This window comes from Solanum tuberosum, unplaced genomic scaffold (assembly GCF_000226075.1).
Source record: "Solanum tuberosum cultivar DM 1-3 516 R44 unplaced genomic scaffold, SolTub_3.0 scf00467, whole genome shotgun sequence".
Lineage (NCBI taxonomy): Eukaryota > Viridiplantae > Streptophyta > Magnoliopsida > Solanales > Solanaceae > Solanum > Solanum tuberosum.
Window position 1 is genome coordinate 21,553 of NW_006239388.1, and position 18,464 is coordinate 40,016.

At 34.6% G+C, this 18,464-nt stretch overlaps 2 protein-coding genes across 2 annotated transcripts; one reads left to right on the forward strand and one right to left on the reverse strand.

Annotated features, from left to right (window-relative positions):
* The first annotated feature begins 2,640 nt into the window (after positions 1–2,640).
* LOC102603475 (hypersensitive-induced response protein 1-like) lies at positions 2,641–6,169 on the forward strand. The gene is made up of 5 exons (XM_015303682.1): positions 2,641–2,868; positions 3,714–3,834; positions 4,490–4,581; positions 4,688–4,784; positions 5,607–6,169. The coding sequence occupies exons 1-5, from the start codon at positions 2,680–2,682 to the stop codon at positions 5,924–5,926; spliced, it is 819 nt and encodes a 272-aa protein (XP_015159168.1). The 5' UTR covers positions 2,641–2,679; the 3' UTR covers positions 5,927–6,169.
* A 103-nt stretch (positions 6,170–6,272) lies between these two features.
* On the reverse strand, positions 6,273–10,263 carry LOC102603136 (mitochondrial outer membrane protein porin of 36 kDa-like; the record flags this gene model as incomplete). The annotated part of the gene is given in 6 exon segments (NM_001288205.1): positions 6,273–6,765; positions 7,132–7,340; positions 7,427–7,513; positions 8,495–8,605; positions 9,298–9,365; positions 10,184–10,263. Coding segments are annotated over 6 exon segments (831 nt in total). The 3' UTR covers positions 6,273–6,458.
* Between the last annotated feature and the right edge of the window lie 8,201 nt (positions 10,264–18,464).

Here is an 18,464-nt window from a genome sequence, read left to right on the forward strand (position 1 = left end):
ACAAGTTAATTATATGTTTGTATGAATACTTTACCGGAAAAACTTGAAACAACCCGAAAACCCAAAAAAATCCGAAAAAACCCGAGGTTGAAAAACCTGAGCTTTATTGGTTTGGTTTATAAATTTAAAAATCCGACACAAATGGTTTGGTTTTGATATTTGAAAAATCCGAACCAACCCGACCATGTACACCCCTACAGTAATATCTATGGACTATAACCTTTATTGGACCATTCAAAATTCTAAGTTTCAAAAAACTTGAAAAAATATGTTAAAAGATAAAAATTATGAAAACGTATAAGTAATATTTAGAAATTACATCAAAGTAAATATTTTTATGTATAGAATAAATTTTAAAATTTATATATATAATGTCGGGTTGGTTTGGTCTCGGGTTGACTTTCTTTTAGTTAAAATCAAACCAACCCAAGTATAGTCGGATTTTTTTTCCAATACCAAACCAAGTCAAACCAAACCATTAGTCAAATTATTTTTTTGTTCGACTCAATTTGCGATTTGGTTCAATTTTTGGTTACACCCCTACTAAGTCTCCTTGATTAAGTCTAAATTGACAATCAATTTTATTATTACTCGAAGGTCTGTTCTTAATCGCACTACTCTAAAATCCAATAATCAAAAGAAAGAATTTTTATTTAGAAGAGGACATAAAGGATGCAAATTTTTAGTTAAATATATGACCCAAATTGATGTTGGTGCAAATAAAAGGAACCTTTAGGTCTTTACCGGCACCTAGAGCCGTCAAAACGGGCTTAGCCCATGAGGCAGGCCCAACCCAACATGTTATTGGGGTAGGGTTGGGATAGGATTTTTCAAGCCAGTTTAACACTAGGGCTTATAAGCCCTTGGCCCTTGAGGCTTGATCGGGTCGGGGCCGGGGTTGACCCATGGGCCAAAACTTTTTATCTAAGGTTAACTTACAATAATCTCACTAGTATAAAATCTAATTACTTAAATACACGCTATGTTGTAATATTATGAATCTTACCAAATTTTGGTACGTCCAGATACATGTATCTCGGAATATATGGACTCAATATTAAGTTAATATGTTCTAGATACACTCTATCCAAGTAGATTCGCATGTATCTAGGATGCATAGACAAATCTCGTGCCCTCGCCTCCCTCCAATCTTGCTTGTCACTCTCTTATATGGCTCGCATATCTGGTATGCAAGATACATGCTAATTAGACTAGACTTTTTGCTAGTGTTATTAAAACAACACCATTGTTTGTCATATTTGATTTGAAAATCTTCTCATTTTCTTGATGTTATAGAACTATAAGTTTGAAAGAAAAAAAAAGGGCTAGCCCGCCCCACCCCTCGGCCCTTCTAGGATTGGGTTGGGTTGAGCATTTTCAGGCCCTTACGAATGAAGGGCCAACCTGCCCCAGCCCTTTAAATTCCTTGGCCCACGAGGCTTGGGCCGGGTGGGGCTGAGCGCCTGAGCCGACCCTTTTTGACAGCTCTACCGGCACCTAAAGTTTATACCCATGAATGCGAAATATGCACGCCTTCTGTCGCAATTTATATATATCATACACTTTTTGTTTTAATTCGTCTTAAAAGAATGTGTTTGTTTTTTTATAATTGAAAATAATTTAATTTTAGAACTTTCATTTTACCAAGTTTCAAAAAAAGAAAAAACAAATTTAGAACTTTCATTTTATTCTTAATGAAATGATTTATAGGCAGACAATGATAAAAGAGTATTTTAGACCACAAATATCCTCTTTTCTTTAATTATTTTCTTGTGTTCAGTACGTAAACAAATTTATAATCTTAAAAACATTTATATATCATCTAGACAAATACTATACGAGTGGGTAGGATAAGGGTGAAAATAAGGTGTATTGAAGAATGGAAAGGATACAATTACTGTGGAATGTCAGGTGTTTAACTCGTTTTTTCTACTTTCACTAGAAAAGTCATTTTCAAAAAACTTGTTTTACTAAAAATATCCAAAAATTCTAACTAATCGAACATGAAAAAATAAAAAATATTCTCCTCCGTATCAAAAAAGCCCGAGATCATAAATCATTTTACCAATCTATAATTATGCTCAAAATATAATTTGGAACACAAAATAAAGGGATGGATATGATAATAAGTTGACCAATTCTTGCTGAAAGTGACTCTTTTCTGTCTGTTCACTCTTATCCATAAGTAGTTAGTGGCTTACAAAAGATATCAACTTTCACATTAATTTACACATGGATGAACTTCTTGGTAGAATATATAAGAATAGTATTGAATATATAATGTAAAAGTAATACTAATAATATTTTTTATCGACAATTTAATTTGTTGTATATAATGAATAAGGTATATTAAAATAGAAATAGTACTCCGTATTACTAATACCATGAGTTACTATTGATAAGAATAGTACTAAATAAGATTTATAACTAATATCACACGTACATTTGCAACCAAACATTATACTAAAATTTAATATCCGTAATATTCTTATTATCTTATACACCCTATCAAACGATCCTGATTATTTTTAAAAACAAGTAGACATATTGACCCATTTTGTGAATCTTGTCCTTCACTTGTATGGTTAAGATCTAGTCATGTCTAACTAAATATAAACCAAGATTCTAATAATAATATTATCCTCTTTATTACTATATGTTAAATTGATTATTTTAGTTATGGGACAAATTTTTGGTTGTATTCAAGTGGATCAATCCACAGTTGCTATTAAGGAAAATTTTGGCAAGTATGATGATGTTCTTGGTCCTGGTTTTCACTTCATGCCTTGGTGTTTTGGAAGCCAATTAGCTGGTTATCTTTCACTTAGAGTCCAACAACTTGACATTACATGTGAATCCAAGACTAAGGTTTTCATATTTGTATTTTCTTTTTCTTTTTCTTTATCATCTTACTCAAAAGGCTAGCTTAGCTTGCCTTTTGGTTCGAGGGATTAGGTGAGTTATTTCGATTTAAATTTTTGGATAAAGTTGATGTCATGTTTGATTGAAGGTATTAGATAAAATCGGTATTAAAATCAAGACTATAATTTGGATAGCTTGTCTCATATAGGAAGTGGAATAAGTTATTCAGGTTATAGTCTTGATTTTGGTAGCTATGTTATTGTCAAGGGGTGTGACACTCTTCGTCGGAAAATAATACCGTATATATGAGTAAAATGATACACGAACGAAGTAATTAAATAACATATTCTGGACATCCTTGACACAACAAGGTGTTGCAGCCTAGTGGTTTCAGACGCCTTGAAAGAACTAACACCCAAAGTGCTCATGTGTTTGAATAAAGGTTGAGGGACTTATGACTTAGATCAGGGCAAAGCAAACTAAGCCTCGTATTTAAGTGGATAAGGGTAAAAGAGCAGGCATATTATCCCGAGTTTTGAAAAGATGTGGTTGATCCTAAGAGTTGGCACCACACTGATTTCTTGATTATTTAAAAAAGAAGTTGAAATGACTAGGGTAACAACATATCCAGTGAAATCCCACAAGTGAAGTCTGGGGAGGACAGAGTGTATGCAGATCTTACCCTACCTCATGAGGGTAGAGAGGATGTTTCTGAAATAGATGGAAGTTTTAAAGAATGTATCTTTTTGTACCAAATAATGTGCAATCAGTACTCTTTGGTAGTCTCAACATTTAACTATTTTGTAAAGTAAATGTTTTTAGTTGTTTCTCATGAAAGCTATAATTTTCAGGATAATGTTTTTGTGACTTTGGTTGCTTCAATCCAATACAGAGCCTTGGCAGACAAGGCAGCTGATGCTTTCTATAAACTAAGCAACACAAAGGAGCAGATTCAAGCATATGTCTTTGATGGTTAGAATGCAATTCTTATGCTTATACATCATACTTGTTATGACCTTCTATAACAGTTTTTTTATCGAAATGTATTGCAAAACGATCTAAAAAGCAATTGATATTGATACAGTTTACATCCTTAACTTAATTAGTAGGATGTTTTGAGTCCACTTCTTCCCTACACTACGAGTGAAAAGAAAAAAGTAAGGGAAAAAACTCAAATATGTTATTAAACTTTGAGAAAAATTTCATTTATGTCATTTATTAATAGTTGGACTCAATCATGCAACTGCCGTTACAGAAAGGGCATATTCATGCCATTATTTTTCTAATGCAGCCCAAGCAAGCCTTACTAAACCCACTCCTGGTGTTTACACCAGCCTAATGAATATATGACACATGTATTAACATGCACATCAATCACTAAACCGCGGTTAAAATTAACTAATACACATTCTCACCTTAATTTATGATTTAATCATGATAAATTAGTATTGATTTAGTATAAACAGTAGGTGTGAGTATATATAGAGAATGTCACTACTCACTAGTTAAAGAGATTTTGCTTTGCCTTCTGTCATATTTCTCATTGCTTTGAATGTCACTATTTTAAGTTCTCTTTTTTCAATCCAAAAGCTTCTGTGCTGAGTAGGTTCTTATTGATGTGTATTAGTTATTAGGGCAACTGTTCCAACATTGGAGCTGGATAAAGTTTTTGAACAGAAAACTGAGATAGCGAAAACAGTAGGGGAGCGACTCGAAAAGGTAACTCTCTCTTTATGTTAGTATAAGTACTACTGCAACTTTTAAGCAAAACAAACAGAAGAAACAAAATCAATTCATATCTGATTTTCCTTGTGGAATTACATAGGTTATGTCACTTTATGGATATGAGATAGTTCAGACTCTTATTGTAGATGTTGAACCAGATGATCAAGTGAAAAGTTCAATGAATGAGATTAATGCAGGTATGCCTGGCCATCTTTAATACTTCAACTGCTCAGTATTTTTTTTCTCCCCACTAAATGGAAGTATAGAGTTGTTGGTATTGCCTTTTACCAGAGACTTGTTGTCCAACTTCTTGTTTTTTGGACTAGAACCACTTTTTGGGTTTCAACATGTGATTACTAGTTTCGGTGCTTGGACCACATATTGGCATTGAAGGGGAGCATTGGAGCAACGGTAAAGTTATTGCCACCAGACCTATAAATCAGGGGTTTGAACCTTAAAATCAGCACCTGATGTTTGCATCATGGTAGCTAGGTTGGTTACATTGCATCTCCTTGGGATGCAGTCCGGAGAGTCCTTGATACCTATAGATCAAGGTTCAAGTCATAAAATCAATCATTGGTACTTGCATCAGTATAGATTGCCTACATTACATTTCAAGAGGGGTGTGGCCTTCCCCAACCCCGCATAAACGTGAAATGCTGTTGCATCTCCTTGGAATGCGGTCTAGGGAGTGAGTCTTTGTTACCTATAAACCACGAGTTCAAGTCGTGAAATCAACCATTGGTACTTGCATTAGTGTAAGTTGTCTACACTACATTACACGAAGGGTGTGGCCTTCTCCGACCCTGCATAAACGTGAAATTCTCCATGCAACAATTTTGCCCTCTTTATCACATCTTCTTGGCATTAAGCTCCACTAGTAAAGAGTCAACAGTTTTACAAAGTAAAATTAGTATTGGACCATGTGAACTATGTATTGAATTCTTGTTTGCATATTGATGGACCACATAAATCTTCATTCCTCTAATAACGTGAGTTGACAATTTCATGGAAACTAGCTTCAAGATTGAGAGAAGCTGCATTTGAGAGAGCAGAAGGAGAGAAGATTCTGCAGATAAAGCAAGCAGAAGGAGAAGCAGAATCAAAGTACTTAGCAGGGCTAGGAATTGCTCGTCAACGACAAGCTATCGTAGAAGGGCTCAAAGAAAGTGTGATTGGCTTCTCTACTAGTGTTCCAGGGGCATCAACCAAAGATGTCATGGACATGATTTTGATCACCCAATACTTTGATACAATGAAAGAGATAGGTGTCTCATCTAATTCATCTGCTGTTTTCATTCCTCATGAACTAGAGGATGTGACTTCTGAACAGAGATAAGAAACAGTTTGCTTCAAGGTAACATATTTAGGCTATGATGCTGAACATTATGGTTTAATTCTGTAAGGGAGAAAGAGATTTATGTATTGTGTTAGTGAAGGTAGGAGTCTAGGAGAGATCGATGCATGGTCCAAAGCATTCGAATTATACTTACTTTGTAATAGTGATTTCAAGTATGGAGGATAGATGAACTGATAAGAAAAGGGAATAAGAAAAGAAGAAAGGCCTAAAGCTCTCTTTCAAGAGATCCTTTTTTGTGCAACTCACCCCAACACATAAAAAATGATCAAAGAAATATTAATCAATTATGCGAATGATGAAGCCAGAAGCCCAGGCAAAAGGTTAAAAACCAGTCCCCTCAATCAACATTTAGGATGGGTATTAGCAAAAATCATGAGTTTGCATTACCAGCTGAAGGTTTTTCTCACCGGTGCAGTAGGATAATGCGCTGAAACAAATCTACCTAATTTATTACTCTGGATCATACAAAATGACATTGCTTCACTCACTTTTCTGTAAGGTAGTAACGAACTCATGGCTTGAGGGCTACAGCCAACCCGATCTTGGCGCTCTTTTCAATTGCCCTGGTGTCAACTTCACCAGATATTGTGAAGAGGGATTTTGGTCGCCACTCGTGTTGGATGAGAGCACTTGCCTTACCATAGCTGTTAACACGAGCCTTCACCGTGGTCAATGGGTCCAACAAATGCTGTGTCCCAATGGTGAGTGTGTTCTCATTGCTTGAGAAGCTGTGAGTCAACTCTGCACCAACAGCTGTGTTTGTCACTGGCTTCACGGTGTGGTAGTAGGAAGCACTGACGGTATCACCCTTGTCATTCCTGTATAAAATTAGTACTCAGTTCAAAAGGGTTCAAAGATAAGAAAACAACAAAGATGATGATGGAACATGTTTGTTCCAAAGTCGCAATTTCCTTAAAATTCTAGAACTTTGATGCAATTTTACAGCCATCATATCATTTCAATATAGCATCTTATCAGTAGAGGAGACGAATGATTCATTAGTTTAGCCAGGATGAAAAAATTCAAATGCCAAAAGTATTTCTTGCAGAAAGACAGAAAACCAGGACGTTGCAAGGTATCATTTGACGGTTAGAAAGAGAACAAATGGCTAAAAGACAGATTTTGTTCCATGAAGAATCTAACAAATACATTATGTCCAAGGTAGATATCACGTAAATACTTACAATGCTAAAGAAGCAATCAGATCAGACGAAGAAAAACTCAGACCAGCATTGCATTTTGTGAAATTTCCTGTGGCAGTGTCAAATGATAGATCAGTGCCCAAAGCAACGGTATTGTTTCCAGCAACGCCAGAGAAGTTGACAAGAGGACTTGCTGTAAGTCCAATGCTAGTGTTGATCCCAGCATACTCATGCAAGTACTGGAGCTCTACCTGTAACATAATACTTTTGCTTAGTATCACACAGTTCAGTAAACTACCAGCCAACTACAGAGAAATATAGTAAAAAGCAAAGGTACCTTTCCAGACTTCTGGTCTGGTACGACAAAGCTGAAAATTGTCTTGAGTCCTGGTGCAGGTTCATCAACAGTGATGGTAGTGTAAACCTGCATCATTCAATCCAAATTACTTAGCATATTCTTGTATTGCCCCAGCTCAGTTTGAAGAAAAGAACTTGAACTTGTGGATTTCCCAATCAGTAAGTCTCAAAAGTTGAAAATTCAAAACCGAAGACGGACAACTTCTTCTGAGAGTGCAGAGCAGAGGGCAGGGAAGATTAGAGAACAAGCTAGATAACTCAAATGTATTCTCCTCCCCAATCAACTATCCTTTGACTTTGATTGTACAACTCTTTTTTTTAACTATCACAAAACTCGTCTTGATTATCATGCTTGACAATTTCAGTTTTCGGTTACTATAAGTTTGCATTAGGAGGTATACATCAGGGGGAGGGAGGATTAGATTAAGGAAGCATGCACATCGCCATAATCAACACCAGGGTAAATGTTAAGCTAACACCTAATATGCCATTATGTGGATTAAAGCAAGTTTGCACGAGATCCAACAGCGAAATGGAGAAGAGGGCACAAATGGGAAACATAAAACTATAGTCGATATTGGTTAAGTGACTATCCAAACATTTCAATTACAGCCTTATAGTTGTTGGACAACATATTAATATCGCTAACTGCAAGTGTGAAAACAAATCATAGACACCAAGCTAAACTAACAAACACAATCTTTCAATAACAGAAAGGAAAAAGCTATCAACTCCATGGACTCGCAGAGCATTAAATCAGACCATAAGGAAGAAAATGACAACAAAGTAACCAAAGTGGGAATCCTTCATATTTACTATCGATTTTCTTGATTTTTGTGGGTTATATTTTCAGGGAAATGGATACTTGAAGGATTGAGAAAGTTTAATCAAAGTGTGGCCAGGTCAGTATAACTCACAAGTCAAAACTAAACATGTTGAGCACCTAGTATCTCCAAAGATGTATAATTTTAATATTGTATCTCCCAATAGAAGTTACTAAATATAGTACTAACAAATATGAGATCCCAGTAATGAAAAATGAACTCACATTGGAATTGGTGTCCACTTTTACATCAGTGGTAATGTTTTTGTTCTTCAGCTGGGTGCTAACATCCGCCAAGAATAATTCACCTTTCTTCAGACCAGATGCGGTAATAGCCTGAGATGTAAGACAAACTTTAGCAACATATACTCGAAGTCTTAATTGACCACAAAACAATTTCAATAACAAGATATCATTGTCAAACAATGTGAAGAATCCACTACATGCATCGTGAGGCAATACCGAGGAAGTCCCTCCCGAGAAACACACACTCTGCTGGAAGTTAGTAAAGTAACAAAATAACCAGAGGCAAATGTTGGTACCGGAATCATCTGAATCCGGTACTTTTCATAGCATAAATTTGTGTTAAAAGTTCCATTAAAATCACAACAAATAGTATATATGAACCATAATTTTAAAAATACAACAGATTCAATGCTAAAACCTTAAATATTGAACCCATAGATTTTAAAATCCTAGATTTGCCATTCCAGAAGATGAAAATAATTATTAGTCGCATGATACCAGCAAAATGTAAATAAGATGACATCTCATTCTTCATTTCTAAAGTAATTAGTTTCTTCCCTATATTCCTAGGAGCAGCATAAGACCAAGTTTATTAACCCCGCTCCACACACATACACCTTAACTTCTTCTAATTTCCAGTATTCTCATAAAATTTGTCACAATTTCATACTTGACGACATAAACCACAGCTCCCTCATCCCACACCCCAAAACACAATCACGAATGAACAATAAGCAAAAAGTTTGAATGATAATCATATACATATCCAGAAAGAAACTAACCACTCCCGTTGTGCTGTACGTAGTGACGGTGAACTTATGGTCACTGACATAGTCCCTGTACAGAAGATCTAAAAACAATAACAAAAAGATACAATATCCATCAATTACCACCACACATGAAGTTCATTTGATAATTTTTTTCATTAACATCAATCTTCCATGTTTGGTTTTGTACAAATAAAGTTTTATATGCTTCCTCCGTCCCAATTGATGTAGCACCTTTCATATTTCAAGGCTCAACTGTGAAATTTTCATATGCACTTCAAATTATCAATTTCAGTACTTTTTCCATAGTTTCCAAAAATGTAAATGTATTTCTAAAAACTTAAAAAGTTCCATGTCCGAATTAACAGTTAAATTTTTTTTTAAAAAGTTCCAACTCTCAAAATTCAAAAAGGTGCTACATAAATTAAGACAGAGGAACTACCAAACAGTAATGAAAAAAATAATTTCCTCCAGAAAAAAAAAATACACAGTTTCTGTAGTACCAAACTATATTGTTTAGACTCTTCAAAAATATCCACATGTGCTTATCGAATATTTCCAAAAAAAGTACATTTCTGGAGAATCCGAGCAACATATTTCCCTAGCACCAAACTATATTGCTCGGACTCTTCAAAAATATCAACAGCTGCACATGTTATATTCCAAAAAATAGTACAATTTTTTTGAGAATTCAACAAGGATGCAACAACATTTTTGGAGAATCAGCAACATTTTGAGAATTCAACAAGGATGCACCAAATTATATTACTCAAAACTCTTCAAAAATATCAACTAGTGCTTATCGAATATCTCAAAAATAGTACTACATTTTTCAAAAAATCCGATACACATACAACAACATTTTTGGAAACGGAACAAAACGAAAAAAAGTGAAAAATACCTCTAGCTTTTTTGCCGATATCGGAGTAAAGTCCAGGTCCCTTCACCATCTCTGCAACAGAAGGAAAAAAAAACTCGAACGAGAGAGAGAAGCTTCTAGAGAGAGAAAGTCTACTTACAGAGAGAGAAAGAATCGGTGTGTATCGAAAGACTTGGTTTGTTACCAAAAAAGAAAATTAGTGTAATAGGAATAACCCTAGACTATTTCGCTTAGTTCATTTTAGACCGTTTGATCTAATGATGGATGTGAAGAAAGAGATTCTGGACCGTTGATTATATCTAACGTGAGGGTACTTTAGTACTTTTATATTTTCTGTTTTATTGAATTTATTAAGTACTATTTATTTTGCGAGACCAACCTGGATCATTCACAGCCCTTCGACTCTACCTGGAGATACGTTGTCAATTTTGAAATTAAAAAAAAGTTTAATTTAATTTATTTGCTTAAATTCAAAATTAGACCGATTAAACTATGACTCATTTAACTCGAGTTAATCCATTATAAATAATATGAATTACTCTCGTTAGGTTCATTAGTAGTTGTCCATTATTGACTTGACACATAAATTAATATAATTACTACTTCCTATAATTTCAACTTCATATTAATGTAATTTCATATCAGATGTCCAACGGAATTAGGATATTTATGCCCGATTCAATTGTTAAAGAACAAAAGGCATGAAGTCAAGTCGTAAAAAAGGATCAACATGAATTGTGGTGGGATAATTAGAATTTCTACATTCTCATAACTAAAAGTCTTGAATTTGAGCTTTCGAATAATTATTACTACTTTCGTTCAATTTTATTTATTATGTTACGTTTTTCAAAAATCAATTTGACCAATTTTCAAAGTTAAATTAGATTACATTAATTCTTAGTTTAAGCAAATAATTTAGATATTCAAAAACTATACGAAAAGTACTATAAATTGCATTTTTTTACATTATCAAAATAAAGAAAAAATACATTCTAAAATGTTAGTCAAGGTTCTTATAATTTGACTCTAAAATAAGAAATTATGACAATTAAAAATGAACCCAGGAAGTATTTTTTTTTAAAACAAAGAATCATATCAAGAGCACTTTCCAAAAAAATCCTCAATACATAAATAGAAAATTTACTCCAACTTTAATATAAATATCGGTATAAAAATAATTTTTTTAAAAAACCATAGAAATGGAGATAGTTTTTTCTATTAGTTTGCTTTGTTGGCAAATAATCATACACAAACAAGCACGCACGTTTTCAGCATTTTCCTTTCTATGCTTTTTTTTAAAAAAAAAAACTTCAAATGTTTTTTTTTGTGGAAACCTCATATTTAAATAATACAAACTGTAATTGTAAATTAAAATTATAATAAACTATAACTCTTATTTCCTTTACATTTTCTTTCTTTCTAAAATCAACATAAGAATATGCTTTTATTCTCTTATTGGCTTACGGAGGAGAATATGCTGTCGCCCATTCCTCCAAGATGCTTTTTTCTTTTCCTGACTCGATGTTCGAAATGCACATTAGAGTTTAAGTGTTCGATTAAATTCGATTACGTATTGTAGAGCTATTTGGGGTGACGATCTAACATGATTTTCTCCATTTTTAGGGTTTGAATTTGTGATCTCTAATTAATGATGGAACAATCTCACCATTGCACAACAACTCATGTTGTTCTGTGGGATGCTTCTCACTTCTCATTGTGTTTCGTTTTTTTTTTCCAATGGAGTATTTTTTTTTTAATGCCATAAAGGGTAGTTTGGTACCATGGTTGGTTGGTTATCCTGATTCTCGATGAAATATTTTATGAGATTAATTATTTTATTTTTATATAGAATAGTCAATTCGTTCATTTTAACATAAAAATCATGTCAAAATTAGCTAATATATTAAATTAAAGATGAAGTAAAAGTAAACAAAAAAAATTTGTATTGACATTATATTGTTATGCTTATCTGATATATTAAACGACCCCTAAATATATAATGTATGAATGCCTCTGTTGGCTAAGTCAAATATTTTACGGAAGAATGGTATGTGAGACAAATATCTCTCTCTATATATATAAAGTTGGATATCAAATATGTTGATGTGGCGCTCTCTAAGTTCAAGAAATCTATTTATCTATTTTTCTCTTTTTTTTAACATTTCTTTTTATGTTTTTCCTATCAAATAAAATAACTATTTTACCATCTAATTGAAAGTAATTACCACATATTCATTGCTTAATTTAAAACGGTACATCATAAGTGTTATACCCCATTTTAACTGGGTCAAAATATTGTACAATATTTTGGTGATTTCCAAATTAATAACTAACTTAAGAAGTCGCCACCTAATTATTTACGGTGAATTAGGGCACCTAAAATCGTTAAAGTCTATTGTCTAAAGTTAACTCTATTTTAAGGTCTACTAAACATGAGATTCTAGGTAAGGGTTCAACTAATCTAAAAGGAAGAGGTTAGACATCCTTTAAAATCCATTAAAAATGGTTAACCGATCGAACTTAAATAATTAATTAGGCTAAGGTGTAAAGATGTAAAAAAAAAGTATAAATACCACGTACTAAATGACTTAAAATCAATGATCGAAAAGATGTTTTTATGAAAGTATTTTTGTTGGAAACACAACAAAAAAAAATTGAAAAGGTTTCATGAGCTTAAAACTTATTTTTATTGAAAAAGGGAGGTTAATCTGATTTTAAACAGATTAACACTCGTACTAAAGAAAGAAAAGTTGAAGTTACCGTTTATGGGGCAGTGAACTAAGACGTTGTCAATCTCGAAAAGACCATAAAGAGCACGCTGCAACTTGCACACATAGTTGGGATAATCTGGATGTTCAAAGCCCTTAGATTGACGCATATAAACAGTCTCGGATAACTCACCATGCAAGAATGCATTCGACACATCAAGTTGGTGCATATACCATTTTTTTTGAAGAGCCAAAGACAAAATCAAACGCATTGTGCTAGGCTTAACGACAGGAGCAAAAGTCTCAAAATAGTCCACCCCGGGCTGCTGCGAAAAACCTTGAGCCACTAAACGAGCTTTAAATCTTTCAATAGAACCATTTGCACAAAACTTGATCCGAAACACCCATTTGTTGCCAACAATATTTGCATTTGGAGGAGGCGGCACCAAGGTCCAAGTTTTGTTGTGGACAAGAGCATCAAATTCAGAACTCATTGCCTGCATCCAACGAGAGTCTTTACAAGCTTGAGAAAAGGAAGTAGGTTCGGATAAAATGGAACATGTAAGAAAAGGAAGTAGGTTCAGATAAAATGGAACATGTGGAAGCTGTTAAGGACATGAGGCTTGAGCGATCCTGTTTTAGAACGAGTGACCATATGATGAGTTTGAGGATTAACGATGGGTGATTGTGAGGGAGATAGTTGGAGATTATTAGATGGAGAAAGGGCCTGCGTGGAAGGGGCAGGAGATGAAATATCTCGTTCAAGAGGAACAGCAGAGGAGGGATCCAAAGTGGAGACTACAGGTAGTTGAATGGGAGTAACGCTAGCTACTAGTTGAAGAAAGAGAATTGACAGAGGTATTCCCCTGATGTAAAGGAGTTTGGAGACTTCTATTCGGAGGAGGAAGTTGCGAAATAGATGGAGTTTGAGTACTCCTAATTGAAATGTGATCCCGAGTAGGTAAAATCAGACTACTACTACTCCTTTTTGAAGTTCCTCCAAAGTGAGTGATATGAACGGGAGAGGTAAAAGACTTAGAATTATCAAATATAGTTGGCAATGAGGTAGAACTGGGTGAAGAAGTGTTGAGAATTGATTAAAAAAAAAAGTCTAAGTTACTAAGTTACTGATTATTTACTGTGAGTTTGAATAAGTCTTTTACTAGAGTTGAAAGAGTCTTTGTTAGGTTGTTATTTAGTTGCTTATTTTTCTGGCACTTTCCTAGTTTCTAGTCAAGTGAAAGTCATGGACAAATATTATCTTCCAGAGTCTGTAAGCCTATAAAGGCGGATATTTTCAATTAATAAAGTAAGCACTTCTACAAAGTATTTCCTTCATCTTCTTTGTGCAACTCTAAGTTTTGTAGTTAAAGAATCTTTGTTTTTCCTACATTGTGGTATCAGAGCAAGCGTTTGGTCTTTAACTGAGCAATAAAGAGATAAGAAACAACCAGGGAGTGAAATATAAGAAGAAAAAAAGAGAGGTTATGACAGCAAATGGTATATCCTCTTCTTCACAACCCCTCATACCCATCTTCAATGGTTAGAAGTATGAGTTTTGGAGCATCAAGATGAAGACCTTGTTTAGGTCTCAAGAATTGTGGGAATTGATCGAAGATGGGTTCACTGATGTAGCAGAGCCGGATGCAGAGGAAGAGAAGAGATTAAAAGAAATCAGAAAGAAGGATGCAAAAGCTTTGTTATTTATTCAACAAGTCGTTTATGAGACAATCTTCTCAAGAATTGCATCAATTACTACCTCAAGAGATGCTTGGTTGATTTTGAAAATTGAGTTTCAAGGTTCCTCAAAGGTAATTACTGTGAAACTACAATCTCTTCGTCGTGATTTTGAAACATTGTTCATGAAAACATGAATCTGTGCAAGACTTTTTATCAAGAGTTAGTGGAATTGTAAGTCAAATGAAATCATATGGTGAAGAGATAGGTGATAAAATTGTAGTTTCAAAAGTTTTAAGAAGTTTACCTCTAAGGTTTGATCATATGGTTGCAGCCATAGAGGAATCAAAAGACTTATCTAAGTTTTCATTTGATGAACTAATGGGCTATTTGCAATCTCATGAGTCAAAGATGAATAAGTCAATAGAGAGAACTGAAGAACAAGTTTTTCAAGTGAAGGAAGAACATCCAATTCAAAATGAGAAGTCGTTAGAACAAGGAGCACGAGGACGTGGCAGAGGCTCTTTTAGAGGCAGAGGACGTGGTAGAGGCAGAAGCCAATCTGGGTGGACAAATAGCCGCATAAGTGGAGTGCAGTGTTACAATTGTCATAGGTTTGGCCATATAGAAGTTAACTGTTGGTATAAAAATGATCAAGATTTGCAATCTCATGAGTCAAAGATGAATAAGTCAATAGAGAGAACTGAAGAACAAGTTTTTCAAGTGAAGGAAGAACATCCAATTCAAAATGAGAAGTCGTTAGAACAAGGAGCACGAGGACGTGGCAGAGGCTCTTTTAGAGGCAGAGGACGTGGTAGAGGCAGAAGCCAATCTGGGTGGACAAATAGCCGTAGAAGTGCAGTGCAGTGTTACAATTGTCATAGGTTTGGCCATATAGAAGCTAACTGTTGGTATAAAAATGATCAAGCTAGTTATGCCGAAGAAGAGGAAGAAGAAAGCGTGCTTTTCATGGCTCGCTCTACCACCATAGATTACAAGACTGATGTTTGGTTTGTGGATAGTGGATGCTCCCATCACATGATCGGTGAAAGAAAAGGATTTAAAGAGTTGGATGAAACAAAAAAGAGGTGAATTTGGCTTGGTGATAACAAGGAAATTCAAGTCGAAGGTGAAAGTACTATTGCTGTCCAGACTAGTCAAGGTAAAGTGAAACTTATTCAAAATGTGGTATTTGCTCCTAGTTTGGCACATAACTTACTAAGTGTTGGGCAATTGTTGAGTTGTGGATTCTCTGTCTTGTTTGATGATGACTCATGTGTTATTAAGAATAAGAAATATGGTCAAATCTTAGCAAATATTCACATGACAAATAATAAAATGTTTCCATTTGAAGTTTCAAAAGTTGAACAAGTCTTGATTGTTAGTGAGAAAAATCTTGACGAATCTAAGTTGTGGCGTTTGCGTTATGCACACTTGAACATGAATGGATTGAGATTGCTAAGTCAAAATAAGATGGTTCATGGTTTGACAAATATATGATCTTTTGAAAATACATGTGAAGGTTGTATATATGGCAAACAAAATAGAAATTCTTTTTCTGTTGGAAGATCCTTAAGAGCTACTAGCTGTCTTGAAATTGTTCATGCAGATTTGTGTGGTTCTATGAACATAGAATCTCTTGTTGGTTCTCGATATTTTCTGTTACTAACTGATGATTACAGTCAGATGAGTTGGGTATATTTTTTGAAGCTCAAATCAGAAGCTTTTGCAAGCTTCAAAATATTCAAGGCATTGGTTGAAAACCAAGTTGGTAACAAAGTTAAGGTTCTGCGTACCGACAGAGGAGGTGAGTTCTTATCACAAGAATTTAAGTTATTTTGTGAAGAAAATAGAATTCACAGGGAATTGATTGTACCTTACACTCCGGAGCAAAATGAAATTGTTGAGCGGAAGAACTGAATTGTAGTGGAGATGGCCAGGAGCATGTTAAAGAGTAAAGATCTTCCAATTCAATTTTGGGTTGAGGTTGTTCATACTGCAGTTTATCTGCTTAATATCTCTCCGACCAAAGCAGTCATGGATCGGACACCTTTTGAATTCTGGAAAGGTAGAAAGTCGTGGGTAAGTCATTTGAGAATTTTTGGTTGTATTGCATATGCTCTAATAAATTCTCAACATCGTAAAAAGCTTGTTGAAAAGTCGGAAAAATGCATCTTTTTCGGATATTGTTCTGAATCTAAGGCTTTTAGATTGTATAATCCCACAGATGGTAAGGTGATTATCAGGAGAGATATTGTATTTGATGAAAACACTTGCTGGAAATGGGACAACAACAATAAAAGTTCACAAGTTACAATGGAAGATGAAGCCTTTCCTAGTGAAGAAGTAAGTCAATCTCTTGCTAATAGTCAGTCTCTTACTAATACACCAAGCCACTCTTCAGGAAACTCCAGCAACACAAGTCCAAGGTGTAGCAGCCCAACATTGATGGTGCCTGACTCAGAAGGTTCCAGTGAAACTCCTCCACGAAAGTTTAGATCACTTTCAGATATTTATGAAACATGTACATTTGCTCTATTTGGTGCAGACCTAGCTAGCTTTCAGGAAGCTTTAACAAAAATGAAATGAAGGTATGCAATGGAAGAGGAGTTTATGGCAATAAGGAAAAATGGGACATGGGACTTGGTGGACCTTCCAGATGAAAAAAATGTTATCGGAGTAAAATGGGTGTTCAAGACAAAGTACCATGTTGACGGAAGTGTGCAGAAACACAAAGCTAGATTGGTCGCAAAAGGATATTCGCAGCAACAAGGCATTGACTTTGATGAAACTTTCTCTCCAGTTGCTCGCTTTGAAATATTAAGAATCCTTTAAGCTTTGGTTGTATAATTAAAGTGGAAGGTTTATCAATTTGATGTTAAGTCTGTATTCCTTAATGGTGATTTGGAAGAAGAAGTTTATGTAACACAACCAGATGGTTATGTAGAGAAAGGAAAGGAGAACAAAGTATACAAGTTGAGGAAAGCACTCTATGGACTAAAACAAGCTCCTCGTGCATGGTACAACAAAATTGATTCACATTTCAGAGAAAATAGTTTTGAAAGAAGTAAGAATGAGCCAACTTTATATGTGAAGAAATATGAAAAAAATGATTTATTAATGGTGTGTTTGTATGTTGATGATATGATCTATTTGGGTTCATCTTACTCTCTTGTATGTGATTTCAAATCTTCTATGATGAAAACATTTGAAATGACGGATTTGGGAGTGTTGCATTATTTTCTTGGACTTGAAGTGAAGCAAGAAGAAAATGGAATTTTCATATCTCAAAGGAAGTATGCCACTGATCTTCTCAAAAGATTTAACATGCTTAACTGCAAAATAGTGGCTACTCCTATGAATGTAAATTATAAGCTGCAACTTGATGATGGTATTGAAAAAGCTGAAGGAAGTTATTTTTAGAAGTTTAGTTGGAGGCTTAATTTATTTGATGCACACTCGTCCTGATATATCATTTTCTGTTGGAATCATTTCAAGGTTTATGCATATGCCTTCGAAGCATTATCTTGGAGCAGCTAAAAGAGTCTTGCGCTATGTTGCTGGAACTATAAGATTTGGACTATGGTACTTTCGAAGTACTAAATTTAATCTCTATGGTTTTTCAGATAGTGAATGGGCAGGGAATGTGAACGATAGAAAGAGTGTTTCTGGGAACCTTTTCACTCTTGGTTCTGCAGCTATTACTTGGAGCTCAAAGAAACAATCAACAACAACGTTGTCTTCTTCCGAGGCTGAATATGTTGCAACAGCATCTTTAACATGTCAAGTGTTGTGGCTAAGGAAATTACTTACTGATCTTCACCAAGAACAAAAGGGAGCAACAAAATTTTTCTGTGATAATTTATCAGCAATTGCAATGGCAAAAAATCCTGTTTGTCATGGAAGATCAAAGCACA